This window comes from Aspergillus foveolatus, assembly GCF_047715535.1.
Source record: "Aspergillus foveolatus strain CBS 279.81 unplaced genomic scaffold BDW70scaffold_11, whole genome shotgun sequence".
In the NCBI taxonomy this organism is placed as follows: Eukaryota; Fungi; Ascomycota; class Eurotiomycetes; order Eurotiales; family Aspergillaceae; genus Aspergillus; species Aspergillus foveolatus.
In genome coordinates this window covers 446482-470094 of record NW_027396075.1, presented here as the reverse complement: position 1 = coordinate 470094, position 23613 = coordinate 446482, and the positions used below count along the sequence as shown (strand labels likewise).

Genomic DNA, 23613 nt, shown 5'->3' with positions numbered 1-23613 from the left:
AAGCTAAACAATAGCCATTGAAAAGAGAACATAGCATAGCACCATTCAACATAGGACAAGGCGAGCCAAGTAGCGTGTAACAGCCAAAGACCTAAGCCAGGCTAAATACAAACTTATTGTTCTTCTCCGGGTGATACGCTGAAAAGCCATCGTCCACAATTAACTCCTCTCTACTCTTCGCCGGCGTTTTCAGGTTATCAAACTCGCGGAACATCCGGCCAAGGGTCACGTAGAGCTCGCAATAGGCGAGTCTGCTGTCTAGGTTAATACTATCAGAAGTTGGATATGGCTAAAGGCACATACGGCATGCCAATACATCCTCGCGTCCCCTTTCCGAACGAAAACAGGTATCGTTCGAGCACTTTTGCCCTTGAAGGATCAAGCCAGCGGTCTGGGTTGAACCTTTCCGCATCGGGGTATATGTCTTCGTTATGGTGCATTATCCAGGAGCTCATGCTCACCACAGTCTTGATAGGTCTGTGTCAGTTTACGTAGATACCAAGAACAATGAAACATACTCCAGGTGGAACACGGTAGCCGTTAAATACGGCTTCAGGGGGTGGGACTACACGAGGAAGCCGGCCAGGGACGCCAAAGGACAATCTGCTTCTGTTGATATAAGATGATAGTACTCGTTCAGCAGAGCTTACCGGAGTCCTTCTTTGATTACGGCAGTCTAGCTGATTAGCACATATGGTTCTATACAGCCGTAAATGCAAGTGACTCACCAAGTACGGGAGCTTCTCTAAAGCAACAAACTCCAAACGGCCCTCGGGGTTCGGGAATGCCTCCTTGAGTTCGGCAGACAATCGGGCGTATATGTCAGGATTACGGACGACATTGTATGCTGCAATTGTCAAAGTCTATACCATGAAGGTCAGCATCTCGTAAAGGCGATTTGCAGGCATTATCGCCGTTAATTCAGCATTAGTTTCATACGCAATACTCACGTTCCCTGTAGTATCTGACGCAGCACCAAGAATATTCTGTGCCTCACTCGAGAGCTCGTCCACATTTGGCACTGCGTATCCTTCAGCTGCATCAGGACGTAATAGTTCGTGGAATATGGTAGTGCGAGAGACCTTTTCGCCTCTTTCCACGGCAGCCTTCACCTTGAGAACTTGGGCTCGCGAGCTCTAGGCGACATCAGTAGAGTAACTGAATAATTCCAGATTGAATAATACCATGTGCTGAGACCTCCTCAATGCCAACGGGGCACTAAGGCGCTCTGCCAGCCAAAAGGGCATTTTCTTCGCTACTCGCTGGATGACGGGGAACTGCTGGAAGGTCCACAGCGCGGGTCCTGTATCTCGGAACCCGTTGAAGAAGTCTATTCCAAAGTCGTCTCGGTCGAGAAAGTTGTACGAGTCGCCAAATGCATAGTCCGTAATAACGTCGACCGATATCGCGCGGAAACCATGATGAAGGTCAATAGCACCAGTGGAATTGAAAGCCTTCTTCATGCGCCCAACGAGCTTCTCCGCCTTATCCTGCACGATATCTTCCAGTTCGAGTACCTTCTTCCGTGAGAAGAACGGGTTCAAGGCGGCTCTTTTCACGCGGTGGACGTCTGGACTTGGAGCCGTAAACACGGACCTGTCCGCGCCAAATGCACCGTAGAATGCAGCATCCTTGGGATATCGTGACCCAACAAAATAGATTTTCTCCAGGTTCTCGGGGTCATTGAGGTGGATCTCATCCGGGGTGATGCGGATTACCGGGCCTGGGACGGTTAGTAAATCTCAGCAGGGAGCCACCGACGGGTGCAGATTATACCGTATTGCTCATGCAGTTCTTGAACGCGAAGGTAGAAACGCTTCGTGATAATATTGTACCAGAAAGAGTAGAGCCAAGTTATCCTGGCGAGAAGCGGTCCGGGGACTTTGGCGAGGGGATGGAAATAGACTCGATATATAATGACCCAAGCTGTTCGTAGTATGGCTACCACCGATATCAAAGTTGCCAGCCGCCAGATTATGCTTCGAATATCAGAGGCCAAAAATTTAAGGGTACTTTCTTTGGGGTCCATTTCCTCTTGTTCAAACCGCGAAAGTGAGATTTGGAGGGGCGGGGAATGCTTCGTTGGATGGTGCACTTATGTAAAGACAAGGTAGAAGCGATGCCTAGGTCAAACAAAAGGTCAGCTAGCTTGAACAGTTCATTGACAAAGATCGCCGGGGAGTATTATAATTTAGCCTGTATATGCCCTCCGGTGGCTGTAGTGGTGCTTGATGACTGGGCAGACTCGGTAAGAGGGGTCACAGGGGTTACACTCCATCTGTCACACAGCATACTTGGGTAGTTATCTGATATATTGCCGTCAAATACGGAAAAACTAGACGGACTTGACACGTAACAGACGTACTCGCAATGCAGTAATAGGCGGCCTATTTCATGGCTCTGAAAGGTGCGTGGATGTGGCATCCTAGACCTATGTAATCTGTGTGCATATTCCATGCAACATAGTCTGACAGACTTTGCATTCAAACCTAGGCCTGTTGCCAGACAGGTCGCGAGGCAATGGAGAATATGATGAAGTACAAATACAACTTATTACGGTTATGATCCGAATTCTCGAGTTAATCTTGAGGTTAAGGTCCCCTATAAGTCGGCCTCTGATCTACCAAATCGGCATTAATTGTGGCGCACAGATGTGCCCATAAGGCTTGTAGGGGCGTATGCTTAGCTTGGTACGGGGCCATTAAGACCAAATAGCTGCAATAGCTGTGGCTGGTGGCCTCGAGACTCCAACGGAAATCGTTGCGACAATGCAAATGTCTAGCCTCGAAAGACACGTGCCGTTATATTGATTCAGAGTCTGGATTATTTGGAAGGACCTTTATAGGTATGCTTCTACACTGCCAAAGGAAGGCCTGAACGGCTGGTATATTAAATAGAGGAGCCCAGGACACATAAAATCAAGCGTGGATGTGAAATCGCGAAGCCTTTGGAGAGTTTCAAAGCCAAGAGAGCCTGGGCCTCGTCTTGTACGCTGGGTGGGATGATAAGTCAAGGCTTCATTTTGCCGTCTGCGTGATTCGATGGTGGGCACGTAGCACAGGAGGCTCGACCCCTCACGCTTGTTGGCAAAGACGTTACCCCTCTACCACACTGCTTCGAAAGGGACAGAGTTGACAGTCCGGGTTTCCTCAGTAACTACGACTCCTCTAAAGCCTGGTAATATCTTGATCTCTCAGATACGTTCTTCGGTTCGGTCTTTGGCATGTACTGAACAACAAGCTCTGCTTTGAGCTTGTCGCCGTAATCCTCACCGGTTAATGGACTTGTCATCAAGGACGCGACATGCAGTCGTACGGCGATACCTGTTAGCCAATCCTTCCGTCTAGTCCAAGACCCTAGTCTGCTGCTAGCTTCGTATCATAGGTATAACAATGGGTCTAGTTCCTTGAGGACATTTTGGAAAGCCAGACTGAGCGTGGCTGCTCAATATTTAGGTCGAGAAGAACCGGAAATAAACCGAGATATCTGGTTATCGTCAATCTCAGTGTGCAGAGGTGAAGACGCAAAGCTGGACTGGAGACAAATCTTTCCCAGCAACTCAGCAAGGAAGAGTCTCCGTAAAGTCACTAAAGAAAGCTGCTCAGCATATTCCTCTCTCGACGCGTCTCGCTGCTTACGATAGCCCAATTACGTATTTGCCCTGTATCAAAGAAACGGCAATTCTGCTATTGCCAAAAGCGAGAGGTACTTGGGAAGGCGGGCGACTCCAATTCAAGCGCTGACTTTGGCATTGTCTCATTGTTGTCATTGAGCCAAGGAAAGTTGTACTAGTAGCTCGGCCTAAACCACAGCAACACGGTTAGTATCTATGACCTCGTACGATTATAATGACAGAATTAAATATCACTTATGGACCATTCCAAAGTTCCACATTCGGGTAGGAACTGCAGCTCAAGGGCGTGAAAGGCTGAAGCATCGCTGGGCCACGAATGAGGAGACAACCATTGCAGATAGATCATTAGCGCTCTGTTGGATGAGAAGCCAAAAGTCCCGGGATAACGTCAAACGGAAACTAGCGTAGGTGTTGCTGCAGAATTCTGGGTCACTGTTGAGGGAGTTGGTGTTTTCGTCACGGACCCGTGGATTGGCCCGTGTATCTGATGCATGCATGTACTGCCAGTCAGCTATTCCGGTTCTGGAACACTAGCTCGGCGTGCACCGATGACTTCCCCGCAAATTTGTCTGACCAAAGCTTCAGAGGGATATAAAGACAAATCTACCGGCAGAAGAGTGGATTTGGCGGATGATACACTCTTGATATGCTGGAGGGCATAAGCCATCGCAACATAGGACGCCCACTATATGCGCTGTGGGTTGACGACGAATAACTAGAACTTGCACAAAGGCCTACTGCACCTTCATAGAGCTAGAATTGAAGTTTAGGATTTGCATCAAGCTGAGTCGCAGTCTATAAAGAACAACAACCGAGGTAAGAACTTCATATAACAAATAAATCTGAAGTAAAGAGCCCCCTAACCATGAAATGAAACCCCAAAGACTTGGAAACGCCATGACCCGCCCCTTATAGCTCAAAACACCGAGAGTCCCAGAGAGAAGTAGCCGCCAATAGCCATGAAAGAGGGCATATACAGAAGCGACGGTCTGGTAGGACTAGACCGCGAGCGCGAATAAAGAGGATTGGCCCCTTGTAGCGCATTCACCAAGCATGGCCTCCGTCGCCCAGGTCAACGTCTTGACCTGTCCATTCTTCGTCCCCACTTAACTCATCGTCCAAAAAGTCTGATTCATTAAATTGTGTATCCCTCGGGCGCTGGTTGTCGATTCGAATTTCTACAACATCGCACATGCCCTGTGTGGCGGGAGTATCAAGCTCACTGTCATTTTCATTCATCTGATGAGCCCGGGGCGATAAGCTTCGGATTTCTTCACCATCGGAATGTCTGAGGCTGGCGATTCGCGCGCTTTTTCGTTTCGACGGAGACGCGAACTCAGTGTCGTTGGGCTGCGAATCCTCGGTTGGTTTGCCTGAAGATAGGCTCTCCGAATGCCGTGCAAGAATGTAAAGTGCTGGATTAGGTGGCGTGCTCTGTCGTAAGAAGACCTTCTTCAGCTTGCCAATCCACCTTTCACGGAAAGAGGCACGGTCACGCCATCCTGTCTTGAGAATTGCGCTAATCACCAGAGTTCGTAGACTACGAAGCTCAGGAGCAGCTTCGATCAGGGAAGCAAAAAATGCTTCAGCTGTGCTCTCCTTCCACTTGCGCAACTGGATCAACTCCAAGTGCTGTAAGGTGGTAGGCCATGATGGGATCTCCGAAGAAGAGAGCAGCTCGTCAAAATGAGGCTCCACGTCGTGATATGATGAAAGGTCGTGTATCGATATATCTACTGTGAACTTCTCCAAACACGGGCAGGATCTCTTGAGATCAACAACAAAAGAGAGGCTCAAATGACGATTGTGACTGAGGCTCAATTCACGCAGACTATGGCCGTGGGTGCCAAGAAAGAGGCTAAAATTGGCCGTAGTTACATCATCACAGTTGTTGATGGTGAGGGAAGTTAGGTTCAACGGTAATTTTGGTAGTAAACAGTCATTCAGTATAGAGGAACCCAGAAACTCCAGTCGGCGCAACATGGGAAGCACGTTGAGGGCCGCCGCCAGAACGTCCTCTCTGGTATCAGTCATCCCAACAACTTGGTCATCACCATCTGGATCTTCCGCACAGATGTGAAATATCCTGAGATCCTGAATACTTTTGAACGAAGCCTCGTTATGATTTTCTAACATGAGTGGAAGCAGATTTTGTGTGGTCATGAACCGGGCATTCCAGTCCCAACTGTGAAGTCGGATCGAATTCGAATTGATAGTTTTGAAAAGGGCGTCAGGATAGAACCATTTCGAAGAAGGGATACCCCACCGAGGAAGGCCAACCATGAAATCATCTCTGTGATAGAGTCGTAGTGTATTGACCTGGGGAGTATGCTGGACCAACGCTGATAGGTCGAAATACCCGAAGGCAGGACCGCTTTTGTACAATAAAAGGGCTTCAACATCGACGTGTAGCTCCTTGATCTTATTACGGTAGTTTGTAGACAGCGAATCTTGAGGCTTCATAAGAAGGCTTAGCAAGCCATGAGACTTGAGGGCAGGTATCGTTGGCACCGAGTGATAGAGGGCTGCTAGCGCAGGCTCGTGAAAACTGCGGCATAGCAGCGCAATATTCACAAGCCAACCCACCGTGCGGTTCCTCTTCAGAGCTCGTTCATCTACAAGAGGGTAAGAGGCACGGAGGAAAATGTCCAACAGTATATGATATGGGAGAGTCTGCCATGGGGGAATCACTCCCGAACTAGCGAACAGGGTATCCGTCTCGTCCGCCGCCTTTCTCCGCTTGTTAAGAGGCCGTCCCAACTCCAGTCGCCTTTTGGTCGGTGTCCGCTTTGCCTTCTGCGTCTGGGACCTTGTTTTAACAGACCGTCTACGACGAGGACGGCTGGCCGTCGATTGTGTTGTAGGCGTGGCCCGCATATCGGCGTCGGGTAGAGGATAGGTCCGATGAAGCGAATCATCTGGATCTCCCTCCCGAGAGTTATCCAGGTCATCATCATCGGTCGACTCTTCACGGTATGATATAGGAACGCGATTCGAATCTCGTGATCGTAAGGAATGCGACAAGCCTCCAGAGCGCTGTTGGTCGGTCTCGCTGTCTCCGCCCAGGGAATCGCTGGGTCCGCTATCTTCGTTGTAGGAGGGGACGTGAGTGCGATTCGAGCGAACCGGTCGCGAGCGCCTTGCAGAGCGTGTCATGACTATAGCCGTACCGGTACCGGAGTACTGCGGGAGGAGGGACACGGAGGATAAAGCGGATCATGTCCCCCTCAGTTGCGAGTCGGGTCGAGGCTAGAAGCGAAGAGAGTGACATGTAAGAAAAGCTAGCGAGGCAGTCATCACTAAAGGAAGCTATTACGGTGAAGGGTGGGATGGACGATGGGATGAAGTCGAGTCGTCAACTGGCCGAATGAAGGTTAATCAGGTTATCGATACCGTCTCCAATCCAATTCGATAAGAGCAAGGGGATCCATGGTCTGATGTGCAGGGAAGTCAGGTGACCAGGCTAAGTAGGCTCGTGCGGGCATGGCATGGCTCGTGAGCTGTGTGTCCCAGATCCTTGATAATAATAGTAGCACTAAGCCCAAGCCTAGAAGTACTAGTAGCCTTTCGTACAGGTCGATAAAGCGGCAGAATTCCAGCCACCCTCCCTTCCCCTCTTCCCCATCTGCTGTCCAGGGCCATGGCGGACTGCTACCCCTTGGGCCTTTGTGATGATCAATTTGACAACTTAAATCATCTGCATGATCCTCGCTCTTGTCTATATATCTCCCAACATCATCATCTCATGCGCCTAGTCCAGGCTGGTCCTGGCTCCCAACACTTCAGCCACAACCTGATACTAGCGCTTTGCCGTAGATCATTTTCGAGATCGTCTACCCGAAGCTCCTCATGCGCCCTGATTTATCTTCTATGAAGCATATATACGCTCAGCCCTCAACTATCATTTTCCGACAGCTTGCTCGTCTGTCGCGAAATCGTCGTTCGCGATGCAGGGCGCTTTTCCGACTATGGCCAGTCAGCCTGAACGGAATGACCTAGGCGGGACCGCCTTGGTAATTCAGCAATATGCCAGGTACCCTGCTTCCCTGGAGCCTGGGTTGCAGAGCGCCTCATCCATTGGTAGCGCCAGTTCCCAGATGGCCATCTCCAAGTCTCCCCCGGTCCAGCGCAAAGCAACTCCCCGTAGTCTACAATCGTCGCCTACTGTCGCGCGCTCGGCTGTTCCACCAGGACCAACGGTGCGCTCAGGACCGTCGATGTCTCCTCCAGTATTTGACAACTCGCACCAGAAACAGATGGGCGATCAAATAGACCGGGCGGAGGTTCGTTCCCTGCCTTCTCGCGAAATCACGGATGAAAATATTGACGATGCCTACGTCCTTTTCATCTTCTTTTGCAATCCCAACGTGCCCCTCTCCACCGATTCGACCGAGTTACGCAAGACTTTTCGGTCTCCTCCCCGCAGTGACGGGAAGAGCTTTAGCATATTTACACTATGGGAGCTGATAAAAAAGCTAGATAGCAAGGAGTTGAAAACGTGGATCCAGCTGGCAATTGAGTTAGGGGTGGAACCGCCTGATATGGAGAAGAAACAAAGCACTCAGAAGGTTCAGCAATACGCAGTGCGTCTTAAAGTATGTGGACGTCGCGCATATTTTGTTCCTGCAACTAATCGTTCTCTAGCGTTGGATGCGCGCGATGCACGTGGACGCATTTTTTGAATACTGTCTTGGTCATCCGCATTCATACTACACCCAACTCCCGTCCAGCAACGCTGTTGTCAGCGATAGCCGTGATGGAGTTCCTTTGGAGGAGGATCTCGCCTTGCGAGCTCTTGTTCCTCAGTGGAAACCAAAACGGGGGAGAAAGAGGGCAGAGGAGAAAGATAACTTAAGCGAAAGGGCCCTTAAGAGGCCGCAGCTTGACACATCTGTTGGCTCATTTCACGCAGGCACATTTGCAGCACATTCTCACACATTCCCGCAGAGTGCTATCCCTTTCAGCGCGTTCCCAGATGATATAGAGTCGAATGACCCGTGGATGACAGCGTCCTCATTTCCAGCTGATGCACCTCCAGACGCGTCCAGTACTCATCAGGGGCAGGATTTTCGCTGGAAGGGTCTCGATCGTGAGATATCTCCTGCTGGCTATCCGCAGTCGGCAGTCATTCCGAGAGGGCACCATTCGTCAGACGTCTTCCTTTCGTCTGCAGAACCACGATCTGCGGTGACACCATCTTCGGGAGATAAATCTCGTGCTAAAAGGCGACACGGACCCGCTGTCTCATCTGCGTGGCCAAACATTACAACCTCGTCTACTGGAAAGATGCGCGGCAGGCCTCCGAACAGGGGAACAGTATCTGGACCATTCTCGTCCTTTCCCGTCAATCCCAATCGCTCAGATCCTTCTCATTCCCACAGTACCGGGATGAGACCCTCACCCTCCATTGTCCTGCAACAAGACTCTACTGAATCCCAATACAACCAGTCTCCAACGCCTTTGAGTACCAATGGCAAGCCAAATAAACTCCAACTACAAGTTCCACAGCATTCAGGTGCCCCTGTTAGGCTCGCGACTCCACCTACATTACTCGTAAACGGGGTGAGCAACGAACCGGCCGCCGCAAATAACGGAGCAGCGGCCTCTCAAGGGGAAGGATCTAGTGCCACAGTCGTCACAAACACAACATCTCATATAAATCGAAGTGGCGTTCTCAGCACCACCATAAGTCCTGACGACGTGACACGGACACTCTCGGCGGAACTACTACGAGCACGGGTCACTGGGCGACAGACTCCCTTAAGTCCCGAAGAGGGGCAGGCACTAGCATCTGTAGTAGTGACGAACTTGACAGCTTTATATTCTAAGTTGCCTTTTGGTGCTGCTGCTCTAGCATCAGCTTTACACCTCGGACTGGGACCTTACTTCGGATACCCAGGGACGATAAATAGCACCATAAAGGTGCACATCAAGCGCAAAGACAGAAATGCCGGTAGCTCTGGAATCTGCAGTCCGAATAAGGCCCCGGTAGCCCCCGTATACAGCATTTTTTTGGATCACAGGCATGGATCAGGCGTTTTGAATAGTGTCTCGTTTGAGGATCTACACATCGGCAACGTTGGCGGCAACACCTCAACAGGCCCAAGCGCGGGCACAATTGACAATATCCCGCGTCAGAACGACGAGTTGGATAATAGCGTCGCTGAGTTACAGAGCTTGACAGACGCTGATTATGATATGGATGACGGAGAAAGCGCAGTAACCGAAACGACCTGGAAGCAGCGGTACATGAAGCTCCGCGCACAAATGCAGAAAAGGGAACGATCCTTGTCCCAGTACAAGCGCAAGATCCTGGAGTCTGTCATGGCAGACATATAGGGTTATTTCGCCATATTCTGCCATGCACGATCCATACTTTGTATACTTTTATCTTTGGCCTATTTTATGTCTGTCATGTTCCCACTTTGCCATATACCCAAAATCTTTTACTTCGCGATGGCTTACTGTTTCCTTTCGTTTCCCCTCACTTTGGATACCCACTAAGCAATGTTACTTTACGATTGCACTGAGTCCAAATCATAATGAATGGATGCAAATGGTCAGATTCCCTGTCTGCCTCGATCCTTCTGTGGCAGCGCTGTATGAACCTTATTGTAGGTAAGAGTCAGGAACAGAATGTTGCACATGAACAAAATAAAGAGAGAGAAGCGAAAGAAAGTTGAAGATCGCTGAAAACCCAACGTTCCAGCTGCCTTCAAACGCGATAGCTTGTCCCGCCCTTGATTATTTCCTCAATTCCTGCCTTTCCAGAAGCGAGAGCAAAGGACACAGCGAACATAGGTAAGAAACCAATCAACATGTGTGCTCTATGCCTCGTCGTCCTCATCCATAGTCTCATCTTCACCAAAAGCCCTATGAGTATTGCTCGCTTGATCGGTTTCTTCCTTAGAAGTGCCATTTTCCCCCTCTTCAGCTGCTATCTCCGTAGGTGCTTTAGCCTTGGGAGGCCTCCCCCTCTTCCTCTTCGCAGCAGGTTCGTCGCCATTACCGTCCTCCTTAGGAGCCGGTTCTTTGCGCTTCCTGCCTTTCTTCGCCGCTCCGCTTGCGGTCTGGATCTGGATCTGGGTCTGGGTCTGGCCCTGGTCGACTTCACTGGGGCCGGTCCCAGCAGAGGCGCCGTTATCTCCAGCAGTGACTTTTCCTTCGCGATGGGCTTTTAGAAGGCGTTGATAGCGCTTTGCACTGTCGCATTTCAGTTCGGTTTCCTCTTCTTCCGGGGAAAGGTTGGAGATAAGGGCTTTATGAGGTCGGGATACGTACGCGGCTCCTGAAGTGGTGATGTTGCATTGCTGTGCGACGGCGGCGAAGTCAATCTAATAAGTAAAATCGACGTTAGTTCGAGTCGGTTAGCTTTATAGTGTCAATTTCAGCTGGTTTGGTCACGCATGAGGGTGAGGGGATGTGAGGGTATTCTGGCGACCTTTTGGATATCGGAGTGTTGAATACAGCTCAGGAGGAGAACGACATGGTCGTCGTTAGATAGGGACATTTTGGCTTCTTGATTACGTGCTTGTTTGATTGCTTTCTGGGTCGTTCTGTTGGTTTGTAGCTGTCGTCTTATATAATTGATGAAGTAAGTACGTACGTATGTTGGCAGGAAGATATATGTCTGTGCTTGAGATTGAAGTTTTGGTAGTGGTATGGAAGAGAATTGAAGGAGCTGAACAAAGAAGGGCTTCTGAATGTTTGAGGAGGAGAGTTAAAGAGGACTAGTAAATTAGAAGCAGAACTGAGAGAAGTGAGATGAGTGAGATGCTATGATAAGGGTAAAGAGAAGGATTTGGGAGCCTAACACTCTGAGTACTGTTAACAGTATGACCATTCAAATACTGAGCAAAGGAGATGGCTTTTTATTTCCTTCTGCCTGCATTCTTTGACTGATTTAAGACTTCTTGTTAAAAAGTGAGTAAAGGTGGTATCATAAGAGGGTTCACAGCATTTCATGTTAGAACACTGGTTCATTCGCTCTGTCACGTCCTGAGTAATAGAGAGTGTATAGTCCGAAAAGATATTAAAATCATTAACAAGTCCCTTTAGATTAACAAGAGGCGCCTAAATGCCCTTCCTCTGAAATTGCACGCCCAGGTCTCACGAGGACGCAAAAGCAAGACCAAATCGACATCGTATCGGTCTCAGTAACCTGAGCCATATCTTGCCAGAACCATTCAAGTTATATGCCTGAGTTTAAAGGTTCTATCCCAAAAATAAATGCCCGCGATATGGCCTATTATGCAATTTCGGGTATTCCGCTATGGAAGACTCTTGCCCGACTACTGTTTTGATTGTAGCACTTTGCCAAACAGTCAACATACCATTGACCAAAGTTCTAGCACCAGGGCCAATTTCCCTTTATTCAATCTGCCAGAATTGTCCTCAGCTCTAACAAGAGGTTCGGGCGTGGCGACCCGCTCGGCGGCAGAGTCCTTCGCACCCTTCTTTGCGCCTTTTACCATCACCTGGACCCTTAAATCTGCTGGGATGACACTTAGCAGAACGCAGTGCTACTAAATATTGCCATCCTTATTGTACTATTTATAGTTTCGTTGCCGATGGCCTTCCTCTTCTCGGTGCTAACGTTGGGACTGGCTATGGTGCACTCGAGGCCGGTAAAACAGTGTTTGTTGCAGGAGGCGCAGGAGCAATTACCGACGCTTCTGGCGTTGAAATTGGTGTACTGCAGGCTTGGGTGGCTGCTGCGAGGTCGACCTGGTTGATGCTAGCTGCTACTCTTGGCTGGGTCGGACGAGATTCGGAAACTGACTGTCTAGTCTTGCCTTACCACGTCGTCAAGGATATTTTGGAGGCATTCAAAACTTGAAACGGCGTCTTTTTTGGACACCGCGGACTTGTCGGCGGCGTCGGTTTCGGTAGTGGAAGACATAGTGGATGAAAGTTGATGGTAGGGTGTGATGGTAAGGAGATGGTAGATGTGAGTTGATGATCAAGTAAGGTACGCAGGAGGTGCTTGATAATCTCTGAGCTTGCCAATAAACGGACTGAATTGTGAGTAAATGGAGGATCTTGTTGAGTTGTGGGTGTGGAAATAAGTTTCGAGCAAGAGAACAAGAGGGCTCTGAGATGGGGAAAGAAGATGAAGGGAAGCAATAACAGGAGACCAGAGTACTGATTTTAAGACAGTTGAGCGGAGTGAGAGGTTTCCTAGTTAAGTCTTTCGGCAAGACTTCCGAAGCGAGAGAACTTTCTGTTACCATTCAGGTCCAGTGTGAGGGAAGGCCAAGCCAACCCGAAGAGCAAAGAGCCCTGTAGCTTGCCTCTTTTCAGGCTCTTATTTGTAGTTTTATTGTTGTTCAAATAAACTCCGGTTGAATTGCGTTCAATAGATCCAGAAGAAATAAAAATAAAAATAAACAAAATTCGATGGTATAACGTACCCTACAGATGTCCAGCAATGATATCTCTGATACCAATATACCTAGAAAGCCAACAAATGTCTTATACCAAACCCAGTAGCATAGAATCAAGCTCCTCAACTAGTCATTGCGAATCATAATCTCGTCTTGTACCTCTTCCTTCACCATCGAAGTTTCCGCGATTTCCAACCCTTTATATTCCTCAGGCAGGGTCCTTGGCTCAGCCTTCACAGGCGTCCAGGCCACCGGTGAACGATACCCCGTCTCGTACACAGGGACTGGTGGATAAGGAGGCGTGGACGAATAAGCAGGTGAAGAAGACATTCTCAGCTCAGGAGTTAACGGAGGCATTTGATAGTGATACGGGGTAGCGATGGAAGGCAAGAATGCCGCCGAGTGTGGGTGCCGCTGTGAGTGCGGATACGGTGCAGAAATTATACGCGAGCCATACTGCGGGATAGTAGCAAGGCGTGGTACTTGCTGGCCGGAGGCGTGCTGCTCAGGCTTAATAGACGGGCTCTTTGGTCCGCATTGACTCTCTTCGGGTGGTTCGGTCTTGGTCATGGGTGGGGGCGTGGGCGAGCGCATGGGGGACGACCCCTTTTGTAAGCCTGCTTTGCAGGAGCCTGTGCTTGCCTTGGAGGATGACTTGTTTGCTGGACGCTTTCGTTGCTGGGGCTGGTAGCCTTCCATCTGATTTCGGAAGCGGTGGTAGCGCATGCGGGCGGCATGGCCGTTGGAGATTTCGAGCTCCGAGGCGACGAGACCCCAGTCGATCTGTTTCTGATTAGCGTAGCAGCATTGTGATACAGAAGGGGTACTCACGCCTTTAAGGTCAAGCTGCTTGATGATCGTGTAAAGGAACTTGGCTGTTGGGCTGTCGATGGGCATGGCCTTGCTCCGCCGAACAACGATGGGAGCAGAGTCCTTTGCGGAAGAGGAGGAATCCTTGACAGGAGACATTGTGAATTTGAAAGCAAGAGATTAAATAGAGAGTAGATCAGGGTTTGACCTGAGATGATTCTCAGTGAGATGCAGTGGAAGAGATGGAAACACACCTGGCCGCACAGCTCTCTATATATGCTGTCTGTCCTGGTAATGAACCCTAATAAAAAAGGTGACTCAATGGTAGAAGTTTTTGCTGTCAACAAAGAAAAGAGCAGAGAGCTTCATCTGCTGGAACTCTTGGGCCCAATGAGACAGATAGCCAAGAAGATATTTGTTCTTACTAGTTGGATTGAAAGGCTGAGTGCTGCATGTCTTAGGTGCAGTCAATGGCAGCCATCATATTAAACGGCACACCACGCAGGCCCACCCGACTCTTTAGCAACACTTGCGGACACAGGCACAGGCGGCCAAGGACTTGTTCTTGAATATCATGGAATCTTGGAATGGTCTTTGTTATCTACTTTGAACCCACTGCTCTCCCCTTGAGTTTGGGCTCGACTTATTCGACGTCACGTGCATTCTCTTGCCCTGAATCAACAGCATCAAGAATTCAGGCAACTTACGGAAACACTTCAGCTAATGCTCCTTTGAAGTGCTACACTCCAAGACCACTAGGAGCGAGAACTACCACTTGGCAGGCTGTCTAATGATCTGCTTGGAGGGCATGGCTATCTGCATATATCATGTGATTAGGTTTTAAAAACGATTCTCCTGTATATGACATGGAAGGCAAATCCAGGCGACTCTGTAGGTAAAGGCTTATACTAATCCGTAGTCATGCGTCTTTCCCTGTAATATTTTACGGAGCTGATTAGAATTTGGTGGTCTAGAAACCTGGTGTTTAGTCTGCCTTGCCTTACGCAACAGAGCATGCCAACAGCCAAACAACCGCGCATGTCTCAGCCCCGTGCTTTTCAGTTTATGGCGGGACACAACAAACAGAATACTAACCTCAATGGTAAGAACTAAATCATCTTCTCTTATTAGAAGGATTGTCAGCTCTATGGGCTGTCCGGTACTTGATCGAAAATATGTGAAGGTTCATTTCAGAGCTCCCGAAGCCGATCTTCCTTCCTAATGTGCGGCCCTTCGCAAGGTGTGGCGGATAAGAACTACTTTCCTCTCTTTGTCAAATGTCTGGAAACAACCGTCGTGCTCTGCGTGTCGTCACGTGTGCTACTGCGGCGCATAATGGATGAGCCTTTTGGGTATAACACGCAAACCTTGGCCGCCTCTCTCCTTGCCTAAAGGCCCAATACTACCACATTCGATATAGCTAGTCCTATATCTTTTTTTCAGTCTAGGCCATGCAAATGACAGACAGTTGGGAGGTGGCTTCACGGCCCAAGCTCCGCTGGTCTGGTATCTTCAGCAGGACAAGTTTATGTTTTTTGCAATCTTCTTCCAGTCGAGTATCACAGGGGCAAATCTTGAGCAGCTTTGATGTACTTGAGGATCAACATTTGCTTTGACGTGGCTTTGAGGTACCATACTCGCATATCCACAACCTCGTCGCAAGGTATGGCTGTTATCCATGTAACACATTTATCCGTGAACTGGAAGACGAACCAAAAAAACTGTATCCGATTGATACAGAGCCTCCGGAGACCATAAGAGTGCAAGCTGATAATTCCAGACGAGAAAATTAGAGGGTGTCAACCATGGCCTTATCAACCTTATTTTGGACGAGCCCGCCGTGCAGACGACTCGTCAAGCTCCCAAACACCCTCTCAGCCACGAGATGCGGAATAAATGCTTGAGAAGCTCCGGCGAGTCCGGATACACCTGCACCATCTTGATGGGTAGAGATGGTGTACTGCCTACTCCCGAACGCCGCTTCATTCAGTCGGACAAGGGCCAGAAGCGAATCTCGTGCATACAGAGCCAGACCAGATCGACCAAACCTATCTCTTTCTCAGAATCATCACAAACAACACGTTCATACCTCTCCTCCAAAGCTCGACACTCAACAAGCGGCCCATTCTTCACAAATGAATCGGAAACATGACCAAGAGCCACAACCTGACGCATTATCCCACAAAAGCGACGGACAAGTTAAGAATCGCCATAGAAGGAAGCAAGGCCCAAAGTCTTCCACCCAAGGCCCACGAGCAAGCTCTGTAGAGAGGCCGTTGCGGAAGAAGCACGTTCTCAACAATACTTGTCGTCCAATGCCATCGCAGACCAAAACACGACTCCAGACTTCTCACACCATTGACACTGAAGATTCATTTTTGGGTAATCCAACCATTAAGACTCCCCAGCCAAAATATATAAATATATATATATTATTGGCTTGCTGGGGAACCTAAAAATGGCCCATGAGAACGCAGCAGCTGTACCTTTCAAGTTCGAGTGCGATAATAACGGTCAGGGAGTGGACCACGACATTCCATTTTCACCGTATAGATAGTCGTCTTGCAGGCCTCAATAAGGCTTGGGCTGATGTTGCAACAAGAAGATTTGGGTTTACTGTCTTTGATATTTGCCATCGGCGATTCAGAGGCTTATGGTCGGTTGCTTCTGTGCTCCGTTTTTCGTGAGTTGATTAAAACTTGGTGCCAAACCGAGAGGCCGTATATTTCGGTCTTTTCCCCAAAGGCGAGCGTATGTCGGTCAGTGATTGCAAAGTGTAAAGCAGAAGATATGCAGTTGACGATCTTTATATGTTGCTGTAGATTCCAACATACTACTAGCTAACCCATGGGTGGTGGGTCAGGCTGCCCCACCATCCCTTCGATGCAAACCAACAACTCCTCGTCCACGGAACGTTACGTATAGCAAGTCTCTGGAACACTTTGGATCAAGTGTCTACCACAGCTAGCTCTGTCTATTTTTCAGAGTGGATTGCTCGTCCATCATGGTTTTGGTCGCAGTAGGGGCATGCTATATCGATACAATCTTGACGTCAGTCAATCTCTTCCAACCTGAAGAACCTCGATGACCCGCTCACAACGAGATCAGAACACCCCATTATCCTGGAGAGGATGACAAGCTACGAGCAACGAGCATATTGCGTCGGCGTGGAGGTAACTGTACCAACACGCTGGAAGTGCTGAAACAGCTCGTAGCACAAGCCTCGCTTGGCCAGGAAACGCCGCTGAGTCTTATTGCCGTTCTTCCGGCACAGACGTCGGTTGCTTCAAAGCAGATCCGAGATGCGTTTGAGCCTCACGTGTCACTTAATCACTGCATTTATCGTCAGGAGTTCGAGGAGCCGGCTTCCAGTTATATAATCAAGAGTCAGGCTTCAGGCAGCAGGACAATTGTCAACTATAATGAGCTGCCAGAGATGAAGCTGGAAGAATTTATTCAAATTGCTGATAAGTTGGGCACGGAGGCCAGATGGTATCACTTTGAGGTGTGTAAACTCCTATGCCTTAGATATAGATGTATATGTTTAGGTATATGTTTAGCTTATGCGATGACACATAGGGCCGGATACCGGATGTGACTCTCTCTTGCATGCGCCATATTCGAGAACACTATCCGAGTATCAAGATCAGTGTAGAGGTGGAGAAGCCTGGGCGGGAAGGGCTCCAAGAACTCGCACAAGAGGCTGACATAGTCTTTTACTCCAAGAGTTGGGCACAGGTGAGGCTGATCATGTATATCCAACTAGGGCTGTACTGATACTCCCAAGGCCAATGGATACGGATCAGCGAAAGAATGTATTGAGAAGCAATCATCTCTGTTGGGCAAAGCGTACGTCAACTGCCCGGACAATGATGTGTACGGTAACTAACCAAGTCTCAAGAACCCTTCTTTGTTGCACATGGGGACAAGATGGAGCTGCGGCTCTTGAACCTAGTGCTGGGAACGCCGTACATAGTCCAGCTTACACGCCGAAGGGCTTCCAAGTTGTAGAGTATGTCTGCCAAGACTACATCGCCTGCTCGAGTTGACTCGCTGACAAAATCTCAGTACTATCGGTGCAGGAGACACTTTTATAGCCGGAATGTTGTACGGTTTGGCTGTTAAGGGAGATGCTTGGGATCTTTCGCAGAAGCTGAGCATAGCGAACCGACTTGCGGGAACGAAAGTAGCCCAGGAAGGCTTTAGTAACCTTGGAAGAGTTCTTGAACCGTTTTCTGGCCTTTGAGAAGGTTTTCTGGGCCACAAACTATGCGCAACGAGTATGGAGAAGGATGATCAAAAGATGTATATATCTTCCAATTGATAGACACTTTTTAGGATCTGGGATATGCCCTCATGCCTGGAAACATAACAATGTCCATTTAACCCATATATCTATATATGAGATGCATTTGCTCGATGAGTGTAGTTATTCAGTAGGCTAAATGCCGTGGCCCTAGCTCGGGGCGGGCTTGCCTGGTTATAGTATGTCGACCGTATGTGACAGCTAGTCATATATGGAACTTTCCTATTTGGGATAGCGGAACTGCAAGCTCCGGCTCGCCGATGCTTATGCAGAGACTTCTGTTATTTCCACGGTTCAAAAGTTATGTTTCTTCCAACTGCCGTATTAGGCTAGGATACTTATTATTTCTTATGTATCTAAACCGACCTATAGAGCTAGATTGGAAGAACAAGACCTTCATTCTTTTATATTATTCGACGGCTATTGCTGGTAATTACGTCTAGTTTGACGCTCAATATAGTATATCTAAGTAGATATGTGGACTATCGAGGTGGTTTCTAGCGCCGATTCGGTCATGTGACCAATGTCTGCAACGAAAAAATTAAATTGAAGGCCTTTAATCTCCTATCTACAATCTGTATAGAGATTTTATAGCTATTATGATAATTCTCCTGATCGTCAGGAGGTATGTTGATCTCTCCATAATAATGGAGGTATGGAAGGTCGACCGAGGTGCTGTATGCTTGATTAGTAAGGAGAGTTCTCCTCCAGCTGACAAGATACTGTAATCACGTGACTTACATGCTGTATCAAAGGCGGTCAACTAAAAATTATTCTGCCCGCAATTTTTTGTTTCGCCGAAGCTCTCGCTGGCTGTCAAAGCACAATTTGGTCTTTTCTTCATTTTAGTCATTTTTGCTCAAAATGGCTTCAGTATACAAAGCAGTGTCCAAGAGGAAGTCTCGCGACATTACGAAGCAGCATGATCAGGATGACGAAGACGTTATGATGGAGGAAATGCTCGCCGATGCCGACGATACAAGCGATAGCGATGAAGATGAGGAAAACACGGCTGACGCAGCAAAGAAGCAGCTAGCCGCTGGAATGATGCCCAAGACCCGTGTGCTGATGCTGACTTCGCGCGGTGTTACATCTCGGTAAGTCCGCGACAGCAATATGCATATCAAATCTCGCATAACTAATTGTCTTCAAATTCAGTCACCGGCACCTTCTCAATGATATGACCTCATTACTTCCTCACACCCACAAAGAAAGCAAGCTGGATTCGAGGAAGAAGGCAGCCGGTTACAATCTACTCCTGAACTCCCTCGCCGACCTCCACTCCTGCAACGTGATTTTCTTCCTCGAGGCCAAGAAGAATGGCCAAGATCTATACCTGTGGCTCTCACGGCCTCCTAACGGCCCGACCGTCAAATTCCATGTCAACAACTTGCACACGATGGCAGAGTTGAACACCGGGTTCGCGGGTAACTGTTTGAAGGGTGGTCGGGGTATCGTTGTTTTCGACAAATCATTCGATGAACAGGGTCCTGTCATGAGCCAGCCAGGCAACGAGTACCGGGGACTGATTAGGGAGATGCTCCGCAGCGTCTTTTGTGTGCCGAAGCGTGGCGTCAAGGGTATGAAGCCCTTCATCGACCGTGTTATCGGAATCTACGGTGTCGACGGTAAGATCTGGATCCGGGTTTATGAAATTCGAGAGTCGGAAAGTGGAAACAAGAAGAAGGATGGCGAAGAGGTGACCGAAAAGCCTACGCACAACCCCAAGGACGGTCCAGAGATCTCTCTTGTGGAAATTGGCCCTCGATTCGTCCTCACCCCCATCGTTATCCTGGAAGGCAGCTTTGGCGGTCCGGTCATTTACGAGAACAAAGAGTTCGTCAGCCCGAACCAAGTCCGTCGCGAAATACGGATCAGTAAGGCTGCACGGTATGCGAAGCGGAGAGACGTACAAACCGAGCGGCTGGCCAAGCGGTCAAACTTGCACTTGGGACAAGGCGAGCGAAAACCGGGTGCTCTTGACACTCGGCGGCTCTTCGGATAATTGGCGCCATTGTTTGGATCTTCTATTGTCTTTGTTCGTTGTACTCTTAGACTTGATATCCTGAAGGATGCATATGCGTGGGATTCTTGTTCATGACCTTATCAGGCGTCTCTGGTTGACATAATCAAAAGTTATGATGCTAAACTCCTGGCCCTAGACATTGGCTTTCTACGCCTTTGGCCAATATCACGCAAATGAACGTTCAGAGAGTGAAGTGAATGTGTTGTGCCAGCGGTCGATTAGATAAGCGATAGGAACCATAGTTAATAAGGAGCTTGGACTCGCCCCAAGCTCCTGAACTTCAACTCTCAGCCGTCATGGCTTCACCTTTGCAATATAGCCCTCTGTGGCTGCAGGGAGCTCAATTCTATCTTCCTGATATGCTTCTTAGTACTTTGACAATGCCCAAGTCTTCTAACCCATCAGACAGCCCCAACGCCGGGGTCGCGACTTAAAAGAGTCATACATCTTTAGAGAAGGCAGCTGGTTCACTGAGACAGCGAAGCTGCCACTCGCAATTAAATCGACAACTCGAATCACTAACCATTCTTGCTATATCCAAGAGATTACACGATTATAGGTCAGTTGCTGATGGTAATGGAACTAGTCGCGGCTTTTTGCTTACCCCTCTGGTAAAGAGTCACCTTCAACCATGTCATTCCAGTTCCTAGCCACGGAGCTTTTGCTTCACATATTCCGCTCATGCGATACGATCTCCGATGTCATCAATCTGGCAGCAACGTGTCGTAGATTTCACGATGTCTTTAATCGTTCGAACAAGCTGCCGATCCTCATGGATGCCGCAGAGATGGAGTTTGGCCCTGTTGATGATATCATACAGATAGCCACGCATAATACCAGCCAACCAGCACATCTGTTCCGAACAGCACCCCTCACAGCATCCCTCCTCAAACAGATTGCTCAGATTGGCAGAGCCGCACAAAAATGGGCGACAATCTACCCTGTCAAGAAATGGAAGCTCGACTATGAGAACCGACGTTCCCTCACAGACGAGGAGCAGTTCCGCCTGCGCCGTGCTATCTACCGGCTCTGGTTATACCATCGTGCGTTCCATAGACGCGAGTACGATCGATATAGCAGAAATCTGCTGAATACTGTCGTTGAGCGTGCACAGCTCCTTCACAACTGGACCACGTCCGAGCTGGCGGATATCGAGGATATACGCACCGTCATTGGCGACGTCGTTCAGAACCACATATGTCCGAGCAACGGGACCATCCAACGGAAGTTTCGGAAGCGCTATCCGGAAAGCAACTACCAGCTGACCTTCAATATCCACTTAAACTATCCCATATCCAACACCCAAACACCCTACAGTTTTCACGACACTAGCCCCATTCCTACCGACCATGACCAATACTTCCACCTGACTCACTACACTAGCTTCAGCAATTCCTCTGCCAAATATCGCTCGCGCTTCCGGAATGATATCTTCCATGAGCCTGGCTCGGAGGGATGGGGAGATGAAATACCGCATTACTACGTCGTGCAGGATATGATGAAGCTTGACCCTGGGCAAATCCTCTGGCTGCGGGAGAATTGTTCTCTGAAAGAGCAGGTTGAAACATTCGTGCTCTCTCTTGGGGACTGGTTTCGTGATAATGGAGAGACTTTTGGAGATACACTGGCATGGGTGATTAAGGAGAGGGGCGAGGATTTGGAGGAATTTCGGGTTGCGATTGCGGAGAGGGAATTAGGAATCGCGTGTAACTAGTTTTCTGCTGATCTATGTTTTTGAACTCGAATAAACCGGCGGACGATTCCGATTGCTTAGAAAGATTGTTATCCTACCAAAACCTTGACAGCCGGATCCACTTCCGAAAAATGCAAGAAACGTCTCCAAAAAGTAGGGTATCTATAATATTATTACAAGCCATCTAATTTGTCTTATCTATAATACATGATCGATGATCTAAAGTAGTCGTATTATACAGTTGTCGTCTTTCATCGTCTCACTACGACGTGCATCATCATGCGCTCAGTAGCTTGAGCACCAGCTCGTACGTCCCCAGCGTGATCGCAGCCGAAGGAACCGTCCGGATCATATGCGCGGTCAGACCACCGTACAGTGCGACAAACCCTTCCTCCTTGACCATTAATCGGAGGCATTGCAGGACGCCCGTGTATTTCTGTCGCCCGTCGGCCATCGGCGCTTGTCGGAGGCGAGTTCGAAGGACCTGTAAGGGGAAATAGTGAATACCAGTTCAGACTGGATAATAGGGACGAAAAGAATAAGTACATACCTCATGAGGGTAAGCAATCAGCACAGCAATAAGCTTCGATACAGCCGCGGACCCACTCAGAATCAGGCCTTGCGTAACCTCACCAGACTGAGTCTTCCCCTTCCGCTCATAATGTCGCGCAACAGCGACCTTTATCCGCTCATACGAAGCCAAATGTAAAGTCGTCTCAATAACCCCGAGATAACTCGCCGCCAAACCCCGATAAAGACCCTTGACACCCTCCTGCCGAATAACCTGTTTCACACAATCATAGCTATTCCGATATTGCGGCGGTCTCGTAGTCCCATCACTATTTACATGTGTCCGATCAAGCTGCAATCTCGTCTTGACCAGCCAGATCGGATTCGTCGCTGTCCCCGTCACAACGCCCGCGGTGGCGGCGGACAGCGCATGTGTCGAGGTCGCATCTCTATCCAGACCAAAGACCTCCGGGTATAAGCGCTTACAGTTGCCGTATGCGTAGAACTTGATTGCTGTCGCCGGGACCACACCTGTGAGACTGGGGCCAAGGCCGCGGAACAGGCTGCGCCAGCCTTCAACGCGGTGGATGGAAAAGAGAATTTCGAAGGTTTCGCTAAAATGCTGAATGAAGGAACGGGCGAGGGAAAAGCGAGTGTGTGAAGAAATTGTGGTGGATTTGAGCTGGGAGCGGTAGTAGTCGGATTGAAGGCGTGTTCGAAGGACGTCGAGGGGAGATGTGAGGAGGGCAGTTGCCATGCCGCCAGCGCTGGAATACATTAGCACACATGATAAGAGACAGGTAATAGGATGAGCTAAATGGAAGAAATGCTCACGCGCCAGCTACCAAGTGCGTCCATGAACTGTTTGTCTGCTGCACTTGCGGAGGAGAGATCGGCCCTTCCGGTACAGCAGCGTTCAGAGCTGCGTCTTTCGAGTCGTTGCGCATGGCCTGCATGTTGAAGGGTTGCCTCGTGGCTGCCAGCTACCTGCGAGCAGAAAGGTTGAGGCGAGAGGCAAGAAGACGAGAGATTGTCAATCCATAAAATTACAATGGACGAACCTTGAAGGCGAAACGGTCCAGAATTTTTAGAATATGGGTTATGTAATCACCTGCGGAGATAAGATGAGCTTCCAGAGCTGCCATTGGATTTTGGCTCCGTATAACATAGTCACGCACCACTCCACAGGCCCTAATTCTTATGGAGGACAGCTTTCAGGAACGGTAGATGCTATTAAAGAAGGCACTG

The 23613-nt window shown here is 49.0% G+C and overlaps 8 protein-coding genes across 8 annotated transcripts; 3 read left to right on the top strand and 5 right to left on the bottom strand.

The window, feature by feature from the left end:
* Positions 1-91: 91 nt before the first annotated feature.
* Positions 92-2029, bottom strand: BDW70DRAFT_166072 (cytochrome P450; the record flags this gene model as incomplete). Its single annotated transcript, XM_073741898.1, has 8 exons — positions 92-251; positions 304-467; positions 519-603; positions 651-676; positions 729-863; positions 951-1136; positions 1185-1723; positions 1777-2029. The coding sequence occupies 8 exons, from the start codon at positions 2027-2029 to the stop codon at positions 92-94; spliced, it is 1548 nt and encodes a 515-aa protein (XP_073598318.1).
* A 2353-nt stretch (positions 2030-4382) lies between these two features.
* BDW70DRAFT_131875 (uncharacterized protein) lies at positions 4383-7007 on the bottom strand. The gene has a single exon (XM_073736067.1). It carries the CDS (start codon positions 6788-6790, stop codon positions 4679-4681), a length of 2112 nt encoding a protein of 703 aa, XP_073598317.1. The 5' UTR covers positions 6791-7007; the 3' UTR covers positions 4383-4678.
* Positions 7008-7226: 219 nt separating this feature from the next.
* Positions 7227-10422, top strand: abp2 (putative ARS binding protein Abp2). The gene is made up of 2 exons (XM_073735918.1): positions 7227-8229; positions 8279-10422. The coding sequence occupies exons 1-2, from the start codon at positions 7582-7584 to the stop codon at positions 9971-9973; spliced, it is 2343 nt and encodes a 780-aa protein (XP_073598316.1). The 5' UTR covers positions 7227-7581; the 3' UTR covers positions 9974-10422.
* A 39-nt stretch (positions 10423-10461) lies between these two features.
* Positions 10462-12536, bottom strand: BDW70DRAFT_157922 (uncharacterized protein; the record flags this gene model as incomplete). The annotated part of the gene is made up of 2 exons (XM_073740436.1): positions 10462-10968; positions 12435-12536. The coding sequence occupies 2 exons, from the start codon at positions 12534-12536 to the stop codon at positions 10462-10464; spliced, it is 609 nt and encodes a 202-aa protein (XP_073598315.1).
* Positions 12537-13146: 610 nt separating this feature from the next.
* On the bottom strand, positions 13147-13989 carry BDW70DRAFT_157921 (uncharacterized protein; the record flags this gene model as incomplete). Its single annotated transcript, XM_073740435.1, has 2 exons — positions 13147-13803; positions 13852-13989. 2 exons carry the CDS (start codon positions 13987-13989, stop codon positions 13147-13149), a joined length of 795 nt encoding a protein of 264 aa, XP_073598314.1.
* A 2782-nt stretch (positions 13990-16771) lies between these two features.
* BDW70DRAFT_131872 (ketohexokinase) lies at positions 16772-18127 on the top strand. The gene is made up of 6 exons (XM_073736066.1): positions 16772-16881; positions 16939-17335; positions 17410-17568; positions 17618-17679; positions 17732-17842; positions 17899-18127. The coding sequence occupies exons 1-6, from the start codon at positions 16835-16837 to the stop codon at positions 18074-18076; spliced, it is 954 nt and encodes a 317-aa protein (XP_073598313.1). The 5' UTR covers positions 16772-16834; the 3' UTR covers positions 18077-18127.
* Positions 18128-19000: 873 nt separating this feature from the next.
* Positions 19001-21876, top strand: BDW70DRAFT_148631 (ribosome biogenesis protein BRX1; the record flags this gene model as incomplete). Its single annotated transcript, XM_073738893.1, has 4 exons — positions 19001-19233; positions 19295-20109; positions 20433-20584; positions 20782-21876. The coding sequence occupies 4 exons, from the start codon at positions 19001-19003 to the stop codon at positions 21874-21876; spliced, it is 2295 nt and encodes a 764-aa protein (XP_073598312.1).
* A 174-nt stretch (positions 21877-22050) lies between these two features.
* BDW70DRAFT_131865 (putative mitochondrial carrier protein (Rim2)) lies at positions 22051-23387 on the bottom strand. The gene is made up of 3 exons (XM_073736065.1): positions 23200-23387; positions 22406-23132; positions 22051-22339 (listed from the first exon to the last, which is right to left on the bottom strand). The coding sequence occupies exons 1-3, from the start codon at positions 23319-23321 to the stop codon at positions 22133-22135; spliced, it is 1056 nt and encodes a 351-aa protein (XP_073598311.1). The 5' UTR covers positions 23322-23387; the 3' UTR covers positions 22051-22132.
* Positions 23388-23613: the final 226 nt, after the last annotated feature.

Coding starts and splice junctions, on each gene's coding strand:
- BDW70DRAFT_131875 (XM_073736067.1), bottom strand. CDS start 6,790: ATGACACGCTCTGCAAGGCGCTCGCGACCGGTTCGCTCGAATCGCACT.
- abp2 (XM_073735918.1), top strand. CDS start 7,582: ATGCAGGGCGCTTTTCCGACTATGGCCAGTCAGCCTGAACGGAATGAC. Junction 8,230..8,278: donor AATACGCAGTGCGTCTTAAA/GTATGTGGACGT, acceptor ATCGTTCTCTAG/CGTTGGATGCGCGCGATGCA.
- BDW70DRAFT_131872 (XM_073736066.1), top strand. CDS start 16,835: ATGGTTTTGGTCGCAGTAGGGGCATGCTATATCGATACAATCTTGAC. Junction 16,882..16,938: donor TATATCGATACAATCTTGAC/GTCAGTCAATCT, acceptor CAACGAGATCAG/AACACCCCATTATCCTGGAG. Junction 17,680..17,731: donor TCATCTCTGTTGGGCAAAGC/GTACGTCAACTG, acceptor CCAAGTCTCAAG/AACCCTTCTTTGTTGCACAT.
- BDW70DRAFT_131865 (XM_073736065.1), bottom strand. CDS start 23,321: ATGCAGGCCATGCGCAACGACTCGAAAGACGCAGCTCTGAACGCTGCT. Junction 23,133..23,199: donor ACGCACTTGGTAGCTGGCGC/GTGAGCATTTCT, acceptor AATGTATTCCAG/CGCTGGCGGCATGGCAACTG. Junction 22,340..22,405: donor TGATTGCTTACCCTCATGAG/GTATGTACTTAT, acceptor TTCCCCTTACAG/GTCCTTCGAACTCGCCTCCG.